This window comes from Euphorbia lathyris, chromosome 8 (assembly GCF_963576675.1).
Source record: "Euphorbia lathyris chromosome 8, ddEupLath1.1, whole genome shotgun sequence".
Classification (NCBI taxonomy): Eukaryota; Viridiplantae; Streptophyta; class Magnoliopsida; order Malpighiales; family Euphorbiaceae; genus Euphorbia; species Euphorbia lathyris.
This window is the reverse complement of record NC_088917.1, coordinates 23,932,995-23,948,606: the sequence shown is the minus strand read 5'-3', so window position 1 is coordinate 23,948,606 and position 15,612 is coordinate 23,932,995. Positions and strand designations below refer to the sequence as shown.

The 15,612-nt window shown below is 36.9% G+C and overlaps 2 protein-coding genes across 5 annotated transcripts; one reads left to right on the top strand and one right to left on the bottom strand.

The window, feature by feature from the left end:
• The first annotated feature begins 1,008 nt into the window (after positions 1 to 1,008).
• LOC136201961 (serine/threonine-protein kinase VPS15) lies at positions 1,009 to 9,923 on the top strand. Its single transcript, XM_065992360.1, has 11 exons — positions 1,009 to 1,447; positions 2,018 to 2,140; positions 2,240 to 2,285; positions 2,373 to 2,533; positions 2,992 to 3,071; positions 3,779 to 3,884; positions 4,174 to 4,350; positions 4,428 to 7,532; positions 7,969 to 8,216; positions 8,299 to 8,398; positions 9,543 to 9,923. Exons 1-11 carry the CDS (start codon positions 1,175 to 1,177, stop codon positions 9,717 to 9,719), a joined length of 4,596 nt encoding a protein of 1,531 aa, XP_065848432.1. The 5' UTR covers positions 1,009 to 1,174; the 3' UTR covers positions 9,720 to 9,923.
• A 632-nt stretch (positions 9,924 to 10,555) lies between these two features.
• Positions 10,556 to 14,520, bottom strand: LOC136201996 (probable glutamate carboxypeptidase LAMP1). Of its 4 annotated transcripts, none has more exons than XR_010674248.1 (13): positions 13,382 to 14,520; positions 13,215 to 13,282; positions 12,971 to 13,052; positions 12,783 to 12,875; positions 12,549 to 12,701; positions 12,413 to 12,481; positions 12,154 to 12,241; positions 11,937 to 12,020; positions 11,749 to 11,837; positions 11,533 to 11,649; positions 11,302 to 11,451; positions 11,028 to 11,177; positions 10,734 to 10,865 (listed from the first exon to the last, which is right to left on the bottom strand). XR_010674248.1 is itself a non-coding variant. In XM_065992401.1 (12 exons), the coding sequence occupies exons 1-12, from the start codon at positions 14,324 to 14,326 to the stop codon at positions 10,683 to 10,685; spliced, it is 2,121 nt and encodes a 706-aa protein (XP_065848473.1). In that variant the 5' UTR covers positions 14,327 to 14,520; the 3' UTR covers positions 10,556 to 10,682. The 4 variants fall into 4 exon arrangements, 2 of the variants coding, with proteins under 2 accessions (XP_065848473.1, XP_065848474.1); XR_010674247.1 differs by having other exon boundaries at positions 10,738 to 10,865; positions 11,082 to 11,177; XM_065992401.1 differs by lacking the exon at positions 11,028 to 11,177 and having other exon boundaries at positions 10,556 to 10,865.
• Positions 14,521 to 15,612: the final 1,092 nt, after the last annotated feature.

The following is a 15,612-nucleotide window of genomic DNA, read 5'->3' as shown; positions in this document are numbered from 1 at the left end:
AGAAGGTATCTTGTGTTTTTATTGTGATTAATTTTAATTTTTGGGTAAGGGAAATAAACAAAAAGAGAGAGTAAGTTTCAGAAGAAAAATGGTGGAGAAGAAAGATTAGGGAAGAAGAAGGAGGTTTTGATTTTCATTTAATTAATTTTGCCGTTCTACTTTAGTTGGAATTTGGAGCATATTTACTTTTTACCATATAAATACAATTTCCAAGAGTTAAAGGTTTACTGTTTTTTTTTATCTTTAACTTTTAATTTGTTTGAATATAAAAGTGTCCACTATCCTACTTATATATATAATTTATAAATCAATTACTTTGATGTTTAAATGAGTTATACACTATTTAGTTTTCAATACTAAAATAAAAATTATAGAGAAATTTATATAAAAATTAAGATTCAAAAAATTATTTACGTTAATTATAATTTAAATTATATCGAACTTAATAAATCATTCTTTTTAATATATTTTGGAATAAAATGTAAAAATACCATTAACGTTTACTGTCAGGAGCAATTTTACCTCTAACATCTAAAATGGTGTAATTTTACCCATAACTTTAGCAGTCAAGAGTAATTTTACCCATAATATTAACAAGTTGGGTCAATTTTAAACATTATTATAAAATAAAGATATTTTATTCCTTATTCTGCACCAATTGCATATCAGTTGGTTTAAAAAAAATTCATATTTTCTATGATTTAATAATTGAATTGAAGATTAATATTTATAAATTTGGCGATATATTTTGATTTTTTTGTCCAACTCGTACAATAAACAACATTTTCGGCCAATTTTTTTTCTTACATACATTAAAGCCCCTCTGAACATTCGGTGCTGGCTCCGCCACTGATCCTGATTTTGACAAAAAGTAAACCATAAATCACGTGGTTTTATTTCAACTTTACCCTTTTTTTTCTTTAACTAGACAAATAACACAAGTAACCAAAACGATTAACCTAGGATCACAAATAAATAAATAAATAAATACATAGAGAAAATTGCAAATTCAAGTTACAGGGCAGTGTAGTTTGTTCGTATGAATCCAAAACACAGAACTGCGCTGTCCATGGAATTTTATCCACCTGGTTCCAGGAAGTTGAAGCAATAGACAATGCGATCTTCCCCCTAAAAGAAAAACACAAGATAGAGAAGAAGAAACCAATGCAAAATCATGGGCAACAAGATCGCTCGTACAACTCAAGTCTCCGCTACAGAGTACTACCTCCACGATTTACCTTCCTCCTACAATTTGGTCCTCAAGGAGGTCCTCGGCCGTGGCCGCTTCTTTAAGTCTATTCTTTGCAAGCACGATGAAGGTTTGGTCCTCGTTAAGGTCTATTTCAAGCGAGGTGATCCTATCAATCTTAGAGAGTACGAACGACGCCTTGAGCTCATCAAGGATACCTTCCTTGCCCTTGACCATCCTCACGTCTGGCCCTTTCAGGTCTTAATTCCTTTCTTTTTTACTCATTTCAGATTGGGGGTTTTCAGTTTTTTCGTTTTCGCCACTGGGAAAAAGTAGACAATGAAGCGTAATTACCAATGTTTTGCAATTTAGATGAGTGTAGTGCGCTTGTATAATCTTTACTTGATGTCAATGTTCTTAATTGAGATTGAAGTAGCCGCGGCTTCTCTGGGGAAATCTTTGCTTTCTATGGAAGTTTTTCAAACCGTAATTTTAACTTTAACTTGCCATGCTTAATTTTTGAGAATTTGAGACTTGGATGTTGGGCAGGAAGTAATTTCTTCAATTGAATATAGATTAGTAGTCTTGGGAAGTTATAAAAAACGAAATTTGAGTGAAGTACAGGCTTTAGATTCAGATATCTGGTTTTGGGAAATTTTAGTAGGCTCAGTTAGATCAGTTGTAGTCTTGTAGTGTGTTTAGGAGCCAAGCAGTTTAAGATATTTTTATTGATCGTTTTTTTTTTTCTTGATCTGACTCTTCTTTTTATACTAATATGGAGTATTATAGGATAGACTTCTGATGGAAAAGATACTGCTTTAATTCCAGTTTTGGCAGGAAACAGATAAAGCAGCTTATCTTTTGAGGCAATATTTCTTCAATAATCTTCATGATCGATTAAGTACTCGGCCTTTCCTCAGTCTTGTGGAGAAAAAGTGGTTGGCTTTTCAGGTCTCTTTCTGTCAGTATATCTCCTCTTCATCGTTCTATTTGAATGCTAATTTTTCAGGTGTTTAATCTCTTACGCACTGTATTTTGATGTCTGTACAGTTACTTCTTGCCGTTAAGCAGTGTCATGAGAAGGGTATTTGTCATGGTGAGTGCAGTTTTACGGAAGAATACTACCTTTGAGCGTGTTATTCAAATGGCTGTCTTTTACTCATGTTCATGTGCCTTACCGTAGGTGATATTAAGTGTGAGAATGTGCTGGTAACTTCCTGGAATTGGCTTTATCTTGCTGACTTTGCATCTTTTAAACCAACTTACATTCCCTATGATGACCCCTCCGACTTCTCATTCTTCTTTGACACGGGAGGAAGAAGGCTTTGTTATCTTGCGCCTGAGGTAGGTTCTTATCACCTCAATTTTCCCTTTTCCCTCCATTTCTTCTGGTCGCAAAATTTGATTATAGTTCTTTATTTATCCATTAGAAAAAGTCTATTGATTCTTCAGTTAGAAGTTTGTATTTAAGTTAGTAATGCCTTCTTGCAGCTGAATGAATTATATAGATTGCAAATCTGTCATTAAACTTAATCACATGTCTCCATATATACAGTTCAGAGTTTTGATTGCTTTTGAAACACTAGTGCTTTTGGTTGAGGCTTTAAGTGTCAAAACTACTTATATATCCTTAGTAGTTTTAGCACGTTCAAGAACCATTTGCGATATTTTCTTTAAATGGTCGCCTGACCGGGGTTTACCTTGTTCGTCCAACGACAGATACATGCTTTATTAAATACTATATTCCTCTAGTTTTGTGCTTCTCTAGTATTCTATAGTTACATATCCTCAAATATTTTCAGAGATTCTATGAGCATGGTGGTGAGATGCAAGTTGCTCAAGATGCACCATTGAGGCCTTCCATGGACATCTTTGCTGTAGGGTGAGCATTTGTAGTTACTATAATTATATTGTGTTTGTTTGTGTGTGTGAAGGAGGAGTTGACACCTTTTTTTCTCAGTTTCTGCAATAAAGACATGGTGAGCAAAGCTCAATAAAATAGTGTTCTTTTAAAAAATATAAGCAGGTTTATTTTGATTTGTTCAAGTTTAATGTTTTTAATGAGAAACCTGAAGCAGAACTTACTGTTGTTTAATGAATCATGATTGCCAACTAGCCTGACTTGTAAAGTGTAATTGTGTTTGAGACTTTGGTTGAAACCTACCCTTGCTGAGAATGCTGGGATATTGGGTAATTGCAATTTCTCTCATTCACCTGAGTTTATTGAGCTGATTCTACTCCTTAACTTCATGCTTCATGATGGAGTTTTGTTCTGGGGTATCATATAGCATGAGGCTTTGAACAATGTTGGTTCGAGGGAGAGTAGGTTATGTGGTTTCCCATTATATGTTAAATTTGCTTTGGCGATTTGAACTCTTGGTCCCTAGGTCAGATCTGTTCAATCTTGCAATTGCGTGAGAGGTGTGTAATTTTAATGATGGTGAATTCTGTCTTGTAGAATCAAGAGAATTTAGAAGCTATTACTCAAGGGATCTTTTTAACATTGTCTAGAAAGTTCTAATATCAGTTAAATCATCTATTTTTGCATATGAAATGATAGTTAATTGTATACATATTGCTGTTATATAGGTGTGTAATTGCAGAGCTCTTCCTTGAGGGTCAGCAACTGTTTGAACTCTCCCAGCTTCTTGCCTATCGCAGAGGACAGTATGATCCTAGCCAACATCTTGAGAAGGTTCCGCGTTGGTCAATTTTTTTCACTTCTGTCTTAATTTATATGCTCTATTTTTTAGATCTTTGCTCAATTGAGATTCTTTTATAAGCAACCAAAGAAATATTAAAAGAAAAAAAAGGAGTGCTGGCTTGAGTTATTTGCATTCGGTTTTTATATGATTTGGGTGCTTTATTTTTTCTCTGCCAGTCCTGAAGACTTCAGCCTTCACTTTTCCTTATGTTGTCCTCCTCATGTATTGGTTCTTGCTCATGCTCGTTCTTTTGTCAATTTTTCTATCCTGTGGATGCAGATTCCAGATTGTGGAATCAGAAAGATGATTCTTCACATGATACAGTTAGAACCAGAGGCACGATTTTCTGCTGAAAGCTACCTACAGAACTATGCAGCTGTTGTGTTTCCAGCCTACTTCTCACCATTTCTACACAATTTCTACTGCTGCTGGAATCCCCTTCATTCTGATATGAGGGTGAGCTATTCATGTCTTATGGTACCTATAATTGGCTTAACCTGTAGTCTTTTTCATGTATTTTGCTGCTCTTTTAGGTTGCAATGTGCCAGAGTGTTTTCCATGAAATACTTAAGCAAATGATGAGCAATAGGACAAATGAGGAGACACTTATTGAACTGGGCCCATCCACACATGACATGAGCAGTAAACCTCTTGAAGAGATTGCTGAAGATCAAAACTTGGACGTGAGAAGAAATATGGAAAAGACAGATGAGGGTTTAGTCCGTGATCAGTACAAACTTCTTGGTGATATCAACACCCTTCTTGGGGATGTAAAACAAAGCAATGATTATTCTGGCATGAAGCTGATGCCTGAGAGTGCACCAAGTGCTGCATTTTCCCAGGAGATCCAGCCATCTGGCATGCAATCACCTGGCGAGCTTCTTCAGGCTATCTCCAATGCATTTAGGAAAAATGACCATCCCTTTATGAAAAAGATCACCCTGGATGATTTGAATTCCTTGATGTCCGAATATGATAGTCAATCAGACACCTTTGGGATACCTTTCTTGCCATTACCTGAAGATAGTATGAAGTGTGAAGGTATGGTCTTGATTGCATCTCTTGTATGTTCCTGCATACGAAGTGTCAAGTTGCCTCATTTGAGGAGGGGGGCTATATTTTTGCTAAAATCATCTTCACTATATATTGATGATGAAGATCGATTACAACGTGTACTACCATATGTTATTGCAATGCTTTCGGACCCTGCAGCAATAGTGCGTTCTGCTGCTCTAGAGACTTTGTGTGACATATTGCCTTTAGTTCGAGATTTTCCTCCAAGTGATGCAAAGATTTTCCCTGAATATATACTTCCGATGCTTTCTATGCTTCCTGATGATCCAGAAGAGAGTGTGAGAATATGCTATGCTAGCAATATAGCAAAGTTGGCATTAACTGCTTATGGTTTCTTGATTCACTCAATAAGCTTGCCTGAAGCTGGTGTTCTTGAAGCCTGTGAGACTTCTGGACGGCTGCAGACAGCAAAAAATAATTCACAGCTTGCACACTTGAGGAAATCTATTGCTGAGGTTGTTCAAGAACTTGTTATGGGCCCAAAACAAACTCCTAATATCAGGAGAGCGCTCCTTCAAGACATTGGAAACCTATGCTACTTCTTTGGTCAGAGACAGAGTAATGATTTTCTGTTGCCGATCCTTCCTGCTTTTCTCAATGATCGTGATGAACAGCTAAGGGCATTATTCTATGGCAAGATTGTATATGTCTGCTTCTTTGTGGGCCAAAGAAGTGTGGAGGAGTATCTTCTTCCTTACATTGAGCAGGCTTTGAGTGATCAAACGGAGGCTGCCATTGTTAATGCATTGGACTGTTTGGCAATCCTTTGTAAACGTGGCTTTTTAAGGAAACGAGTCCTGCTTGAAATGATTGAACATGCCTTTCCACTTGTGTGCTATCCAAGTCAATGGGTTAGAAGGTCGGCCGTTGCTTTCATTGCAGCAAGCAGTGAGAGCTTAGGTGCAGTGGATTCCTATGTTTTCCTTGCACCACTGATACGCCCTTTCCTTCGCAGACAACCAGCTTCCCTGGCTTCTGAAAAGTCTTTATTCTTGTGTTTGAAATCTCCTGTCTCGAGGCAGTTATTTTATCAAGTTCTAGAAAATGCTAGAAGTTCAGACATGTTGGAAAGACAGAGAAGGATATGGTACAATTCATCAGCACAGTCCAAACAATGGGAAGCTAGTTTTGAAAGAGAGGATGGAGAATTAAAATCAATAAAGAGTTGGTCTGACAAGAAATCAGGTCCTGAAACTCGAAAACATGAAGTTGATGCTTCGCAGCAGCCAGAGGATGGCGAGGCAAAGTTAAGAGCTATGGGATTTATAAGCAACTTTTCTAGTATGGTTGACATTCGCGATCCCCTAGGCTCAGAAAAGTTGCAATTCTCAGGCTACATGTCCCCACAAGTGGGTGGTGCGAATAGCTTCATGCATGATAAGTCATCAGAAGGCATACCTTTGTACTCATTTAGTATGGACAGGCGAGCAGTAAAAATTCCTCCCACGGCTTCTGATTCATCATTGAGAATGAATTCCCTTGGTATTGGCTCATCCTTCATGCCTTGGATGGATCCGTTAAATAAATCATTTAGCTTGGCCAGTTCTGTTCCTGCACCTAAGTTGGTTTCAGGTTCATTCAGCATCAGTAATGGTTCTAAACAGTTTCACAGAGTAGTGCATGAACCTGAAAGCAGGGACAATGAGCAAACAGCTTATGTTCATCATAAATTTCAAGAGATGGGATTATCTGGTGGAGCAAAGGGAGGTTCTTTTACTGTGGAAGATGCTTCTGCTCCGACTGATCTAACGGGATTGGCATCCTTTGCTCGGTCTGCATCGATTCCCGATTCAGGGTGGACGCCTCGTGGAGTCTTGGTTGCACATTTGCAGGAGCACCGTTCTGCTGTCAATGACATTGCAGTTTCAAATGATCATAGCCTTTTTGTGAGTGCATCTGATGATTCAACTGTGAAGGTCTGGGATTCAAGAAAATTGGAAAAGGATATCTCTTTTAGATCAAGGCTAACATATCACCTGGAAGGAAGCCGAGCACTTTGCACTGTGATGCTCCGTAACTCTCCTCAAGTTGTTGTTGGAGCATGCGATGGTCTGATGCATGTATTTTCTGTTGATCACATATCCAGGGGCCTTGGCAATGTCGTTGAGAAGTATTCAGGTATTGCTGATATAAAAAAGAAGGATATCAAGGAAGGTGCAATTCTTAGCCTTTTGAACTATACAACTGATAACAATGCTAGCCAGATTGTTATGTACAGTACTCAGAATTGTGGAATCCATCTCTGGGATATTAGAGCAAATGCAAATGCTTGGACATTAAATGCTCCTCCAGAGGAAGGCTATGTGTCCTCACTGGTGACAGGTCCATGTGGCAATTGGTTTGTTTCAGGGTCTTCTAGGGGTGTGCTTACAATTTGGGATCTAAGGTTCCTTATTCCAGTGCATTCATGGCAGTACTCTCTTGTATGCCCTATAGAGAAGATGTGCCTTTTTGTTCCACCTGCTAGTAGTGCGGTATGTAGTACCGCTCGACCCCTAGTCTATGTTGCTGCAGGCTGCAATGAAGTTTCTTTGTGGAATGCTGAGAATGGGAGCTGTCACCAGGTATATACATAATTTTGCTTTTATATAATACTGCATGTGTTACAAATTCAGCAGCAAAGATAATTAAATTTCAATGCTTAAAATTAAAGTCACATGGTTGGTTTGGGTTGGATTTGTTTCAATCTCACATGATCAAGTCTCAAAACCTTTTCTGTTTTTGCAGTTAATTTTGATAAGTCAATAAATTGTGACAGCTTATTCCTTAATTTGCAATCTCATCTTCTCTGTCTCTTTCTTGATTAATTGTTTCTTAACTAAGCAAACATAGTATCTTATTAGTTTATTGTATTGAGAGATAAAAGGATATATTGTTTGTTTTATGGTATATCTATAATGAACGAAAGACTTTCTGTTCTCTATTTTCTATTGTTTTGATTTTGTTTATCTTTGTTTAAGCAGATATTTTTGCATAACTCAATTTAACTTTTCCTTCCAGGTACTGAGGCTGCCAAATTATGAAAATGATGCTGAAATGTCTGATATGCCGTGGGCCTTGGGCAGGCCATCCAGCAAGGGAACTTTTAAACCAGATATGAGACGGAATGTGAATTCAAAGTATAGAGTTGATGAGCTGAAGGATTCTCCTCCTCGTCTTCCTGGTATCCGTTCATTGCTTCCCCTACCTGGGGGTGATCTGTTGACTGGTGGTACTGACTTGAGGATACGTCGATGGGACCATTCCAGGTTGGGGCTTGAGTTCCTTCTTTTTCATTATCTATTGTTTATCCTGTATTTGCTAATTGACAGTGGTCATTTGTTGTTGTAGCCCGGAACGAAGTTACTCTATTTGTGGGCCGACTTTGAACGGGGTTGGGAATGATGATTCATATGAAATAAAATCAAGTTTTGGAGTGCAAGTTGTGCAGGTATTTCAAATTTTTCTAGATTCATTTGAATTATTAATTCTTTGAACTTCAAGCTTCATTCTTTGTTTAGGAGTTGACTGTTAAGGCTACTTTCTTATTACTCCCTGTCCTACGAGTATAGGCACAAATTCACCTTTTTGACGAGGCGCAATTTCTCTTTTAACTACAAATAACTACTAATTTCCTACTATATCCATGTTTGTTTATGGTTGAAATTAATAATTTTAGAATAAATTAAATACTCTATTGACTAAATCACCTTCATTAGTTGAGGGTATATTAGGAACATATGGAGCACCGATACTTCTAAGAGGTTGACGTACGCCTATTGAATACTCCGGGGATACGGCAAAACAAGTATGCCCTTTTTTATTTTAATTATGGGGATACGTGGGGATACGTGGGGATACTTCTGGGATACGTTTCAGAGTTAATTAGTTAAAATATAGGGTTTTTTTATAAATAACTTTACAAAAAGAGGGGTTAATATATAACAAAATTAAATATAAATCCCTAATATAAATAATTAACTAAACCAGCCTGCACTCACCCTTTATTTGCAAAAAAATAAATAAAAAACTAAAAGCTAATCAATATTAAATGTTTGTAGATGAAGATCAGGAAAATGTCTTAGAATAGTCTTTAGACTTGGTAGTTTAAATAGTTTGAAGTATTAAATGTTTCTTTTTGATGAATTAATGACTTTTTAGTTATTATGAATGTTATTTGTGGTTTGTAATGACTTATGAATGTGATTTGTGGTTTTATATATTTATGTATATATATATATATAAATATAATTTGGCGTATCCCCGCGGTACCCGTATCTCATATTATTTTTAAAAATGCTGTTTGCGGTACCCGCACACATACCCGTATCGGTGCTTCATACCAATAATATTCAATGTTTTCTTGTTCTGTGTGAAATCATATTTGTGCTCATACTTTTGGGATTAAGGGAGTAGATCGTTTTTTTGCGCGTCTAGTTTCTGGATATTCATATTTCAAACAATTACATCATTGATGCAAATGATGTTGACTGACAACATCCTGAAGTTTTACATACGCGACACATAGATTTCTTCATATTTGTCATCATGTTAGGTGTGTAATGCTAAAATTACTTTTTATTTTTCATCAATAGGAGACAAAAAGACGGCATGTTCCTACCAAGCTAACAGCAAAGGCAGTTATTGCAGCAGCTGCTACTGATTCTGCTGGCTGTCACCGAGATTCAATCCTCTCTTTGGCTTCTGTCAAATTGAACCAGAGACTATTGATTTCAAGCAGTAGAGATGGGGCTATCAAGGTTTGGAAGTAAATAATGTAAGCCTACGTTGTACATAGATTGTAATTGTTAGTCATTGTGTATATATCAGATACTGAATTTTAGAGTCAACTAACCTAATACTAACACCCATTTCTTCTGAAAAAAGAGCCCCATTGGGATTTGTACATAGATTTATAAGTTATAAACTTTCAGATTTATTTAGTGAATGAGAAGTGTTTCAATATCTTAAACTTATTCCTCCCTTTGAATATTGTATACACTACATGCAGTCTCCAGGTTGTGCTTCGTAATTTGCTGTCTCTATGTTGTTCTTTTGAGGTATTATTGGCCACTGAGCCATTTGGGAAGGGTGGGCTTTTTGAGGCATTATTGGCCATTGGAGCCGTTTGGGAAGGGTAGGCTTGTAGGACATTCTCATAGCGCAGGCTCTTGTACGTCTCATGGATGGTAAAATTGAAGAAAATAACTCTTCTTATGAAGATATGCTTCGTAGTGCACAAATACTTTGGTTATTTGGAAATTTGTATATGAGAGGGGTTATGCTCATTGGTTGGATCACAAGTCACGAGTCTTGCTTTGGATTCGGCCTAAGTTTTACCAGACAACCCTTGATTCATGTGGGGCAAATAATTTCATTTCCTATCCCATGAAAACCCTCTCTGCTCTGCTATGTACTATCCCTCTTCAGAGGTTGTAGTACTTTTGATAGACTTCATGGATAAGAAGCCAAGGGTCTTTTTATTGATGATTATTAGCGAGATGATAAAGTTTTAGATTCATAGTTGATAGGGATTCCGTTGTTGGATCCAATTCTAGACCACACTAGAGCCTTTTTGCGTGAATTGAAGTGGACATGATCGCTGATCTGAAAAGAAATTTCGCTAGGTAGCTTGAAGTGGAATCTATAAAGTATTTCCAATGTTTCTCTTTTAATTCTCATATTTTGAATGACGTGTGTATGAACTACATATGAGATGATTGAGTTGTATGTATTCATGTTAGTTCACCATTGAGAACTCGTGAGACATGCCTCACAGCTCTAGAGACTCTCCAAACTTCGTGCTGTACATAGTGCCATGACTCTGAGGTGTTGAGACTCTTTGCTGTTTCAGTTGCATCATCTATTCCAGGAAAGGAATTGGATCCATAGTCATTATGCTTTGAGGGTGCATATATCTGCAGCACATAAAAATTGGTGAATTTCGATCTTCCTTACAAATTTGGCAGGCGACTCAACTACATACAAGGCTTAATCCATCAGGAGCTATCTGTACTTGGCCAAATAATCTGATTGCCCCTTGTACTTATTTAAAGTGATTTATTGGTCCCTGAACTTACTTAAAATGATATATTGATTTCCTAAACTTGCTTAAAGTGATCAATCGGCCCCACCTATTAGCTCCTTGAACTTGTTTTGAGTGACATATTGGCCTCTTGAACTTGCTTTAAGTGCTACACGCTTCAACTTGTCTAAATTTCCACTTTGCTCTGCCACGTAGGATTTAGGAGATTAATCATGTCACTTTAAGCAAATTCAGAGGCTAATGGGACATCTTCAAAGTTTTAGGGGCTAATGGAAAATAACTAATTAGGAATTCAGGAGTTATCATACCAAATGCTTATACCATGGCCTCCCAGAGAGCCCATCTTGGTCTGTGAATGCTCGTTCTGCCATCATTAGTCTGTCATTGAGTTCTCTCACTCTTACTTGGTCTTTCTTCCACATTGATGCCCAGCCCCAGCCTCTGTTTTTTCTTATTGCCTGCAGAATTATGCGTCTTAGAGTTGAGTCATTTCTGAACATTTTTTATTCAAATCTCGAGATGGAGACTGTTTAGCATACCCTTACTTCATTTTGTATTTTGGTAGCTGCTTTTGTTAGCTCCTCGATGGACTTGAATAGTGGTTCAAAATTTATTCCCTTATCTGATATCCCATCTTCCAAATTCTTTGCACATTTCTGTTATAATTAGTTTGGTTTTGAATCAAATTTCATAACCAGATGCACTTAGTAATCTGTACACAATATGTGTTGCTGTTTACCATTCAACAGACATACCTGGAGCTCATATGCATAGGATAGATAGTTAAAAGGCAATATTTCTTCATCAGCTAACCGAAGAGCTACCAAACCCCAAACACTAGCAGCTGTTCTTCAAAAACAAGAACATGGTTAAGAAAAACGAGAAATATATAGAAAACTTGATTAATGTGAATTTGATTGGAAGAGCCAAATCAATTTTAAACCTGCAATATGTCTTTGAAACATGGGGTCTCCGAAATTCTTCATCCAGACGAAATCGTCGTACATAGAGTGGTATACTGGGTATGCTGCAGTTGATCATTATCATTAGTCAAGCATGAGATGTCAAAGGCCATTCTTCCCTTTTCAAATGCTTAGTCATTACTATAATGGTAGACGCAAAAGCTTATTTATATAATTGATGATATAACTTTTAGTTACCTCCGCCATAGAAGAAATCAGCTGAAGCAACACCTATATGTTGCACAAAAGCTGCATAGTCTGATCCTGCGCCACCCAATCTCCCAATCTGTATGAAGTAAAATCGATGAGCTTGAAAGTTATTGATTTAGTTAACAGTCTTAAAATATATTTTATATGATATGATATAATATAATGTGTTCAAAATAGTTTGTATGAAAATGATATGATATGATGTGTTCAAAATAGTTTGCATAAAAGTTCATATTATCATGCTTACCTCCGGAGAGTTGCCGGAACCAGCCCATGATTCATAGATGGTCTGTGATGAGTTGTCTGGGTCTTGAACCTTTCAAAATGTGATAGAGCAGTGATGACTTGATAAAATGGTAACTTGTGAACGTTTATTGAGATACCTGTTGAGTAGCCTGTTTGAGTAATTCATCAAGTTGAGGAGTTGCAGAAGCATGAAATCCTGGTCCAGATACTGCACAGTCAACATTCAAGTAAGCTACAGCTCTTGAAGCTAGCAATTCTCTGTTGTCTTCTACCCACTCAGTTGATCCTATCTGCAAATTAAACCTGGCTTATGTTTCCTTCAACAAACACACACATAACGAAAGATAGGGGAAGTAGAAAGAGAGAGAGACCAGGCCATACTCCTCAGCATCCCAATTGCAGAAAACTATTGTTCGTCGAGGTTTCCACCCTTTTTTCTGTAGCTTTTCCATTCTTTGAGCAACCTAGAATGCATTTAAAATTTATATCACATATGTGCTTAATTTTCCTTTTCCTACTGCGAAGTTACTCGGAAAAAGTTTATTGTTGCAACCACTACCTCTAGCAGTGCAGCAGTGCCACTGTTTGGATCAACAGCTCCGAATGTCCATGCATCTCGATGATTACCGAGAATGACAAACCTACAACATTGGTAGAAGTGTGACTAGATTGTTAATATAGAGTTTTATCAGTTGTTAATTACCAATCTATGTTTTATTCTTTTCTTGCATCTGATGTATACTTGATTTGCTTAAATGCACATTTAGCTTGCAGGGTACAGATACAACAGTTCCAAATCTCACCGATCAGGTTCTTCTGATCCTTCTATTACAGCAATAACATTCTGAATTGTTGCTATAGTCTGCTTTCCCTGAAACACCCAAAACAAGTCAAGTTATATAGCTTGTTTAGCTTCAGCATTCAGGCTTGCTTGTTCTCCAATTTTCTGAAACTGAAACCATGTACTTACATTATAAGTGAGGTTTAGTACTCCTGGTCCTGGTCCAACCCTATAAATTGGACCATCTGTGCTTCCTTGCCAGTCTTCACTAGCCACTTGCCCGCCAATAGACTCAATGATTGTTTCACCATCAGTTGCAGACACTGGCAAGGACGGAATCATAGGAACGTAGCCGCCTTTTTCGACTTCATCATCCGAAAGTCTTTCACATCCTTCAACACTTGCCCATCCAGGGGTGGTAGGGTCACCCGTTCCATCATAAACAGACCCTACTTGAACCCCACTTGGCGGCATCCACTTAGAAGCCGGAAACCACCCTTCTCCGCCACTTCCACCACCGTAGTCTTTCCTATCGGTGTAAATAACAGCCCCTATAGCACCTGCCTCGAAAGCATTATGTGCAATATCACCTCTATAAATCTTCCCATACCTAGCCAATACAACAGTTCCTGATACATTCACCCCCATGTCTTCCAGTGTCTTGAAGTCTTCCACTCTTCCATAGTTCACATACACCACAGGTCCAGTTGCAGTTCCTGACTTTGCATATGCATGAAAGGTAGGTTGAACTTCATTTGCTACATCCGCATAAGGATCTCCATTGTAAATCTCCTGACGAAGATCGAACTTGATCAGTTCTTTTAGAGTTGTTAGAGTCAAAGAACGTGAGATAGGATAAGTGAGGGAGACATCATAGGAAACGATGTGAGATTTAATACTGTAGGAAGCAAGAGTAGATAGCACAAAGGCTGCAGCCTCCTCGTTGGCTTCTGTTCCGGCAACATGAGGGCGGCGGGTTAGCATGTAGAGGTTGTGTGATATTGAGGCATTGTTGGATAGGGAAGTGTATATGTAGAGTGAATGATAATAAGATTTTGGAGTTGGAAAGAATAAAGAGAAAGATGCTGCTACTGCTAGAAAAATAGCAGTTGCTGTGCTGATCATGATCATCATGGGATTCTATTTTTGGGTGTTTTTTCAGGCCATAACTATGTTCATTTTGAGGTTTTGTAGGATTTTTTCAGGCCATAAGTGCAGAGAAAACGAGATAACACGTCAGCAGTACTGTTGATGTGTCGTTTTTTGAGTGGTCTAGGATCGGCTAGTCCCGAACTACAGTAGAATTTTTGATAATTAGAGATGGAGAATGCTTGTCTTGTTATTGATCTTTTCATTTTCAAATGATTTTTGTTAAAAAATGTTTATATTCAGCTATCAAAAATGATTGTTATTTTGGTTTTTACGGGACATTAATTAGACGATGATGTGGTGTCACTAATCATTGCTTTTTGATTGATTTAATAGAGGGACCATTTTCCCACCATTAATACTTTATCCAACTGGAGAGCTTTCTAGTGGCAATGATCTGGATATTTTTCTATTAGTCATCTAATTATTAGTTTTCCTTTTCAATGAGTGGTATCTTATCTTCTGTTTTTATTTGATTCCATTAACTGTGATTATTTATACTACTATTAGTTAAGTTACCTAAAAAAACAAGATAATCTGCACTGATTACCATATGATTAGGGAAGGGCTAACCTTTTCACTAAGCAACAAAATTTTCATTCTAGTTTATTTATACACATCGTTGTTCTCTAGGAAAGGACCAACCTTTTACCAAGGGAAATTCTTGCAAAAACCCGGTGATTACAATACATTTATTGAGATTGTAACATGTGGTGTCACATGAAATTGTCCGCACAATAAAAGATTAATCCTAACATTTTAAGAGTAATGTAAATTTTAAACATTAAGATATGTGATAGTATAAATTTAAAGTAAAATCAATTTTAGCTATACGTTATCGAAAATTAGACTGAAGCTTAGTCGATCTCCTTTCTTTACTCTATTGAAGTAACCTTTCTTGACGATATTGAATATGATCCCCCATTCCAATTTTTTATTTTATTAGAATTAGAAAGAAAAGCTTTCGCATATATTTAATGTATTATTAACAAAATTACAAAAATTCTATTAAAATGTTAGAAATTAAATCTGTTACATATAAGTTAATCACAATTTTTTTTTATCAAATTGTCTAAAATATTTAGTGTGATATTAATATAGTTATAAAAAAATCAACAAAATTTTTACAAAAGTACTTCGATTTATTGACAAACCTATTTGGAAAGTGCGATGTGACGGTTAAATACATGTCAAACTATTATTTTCAAAATTTTAATGACGCTGGCTAAAATTGATCTTGCTTGAAAATGTTAGGATTAAATTTGCATAAT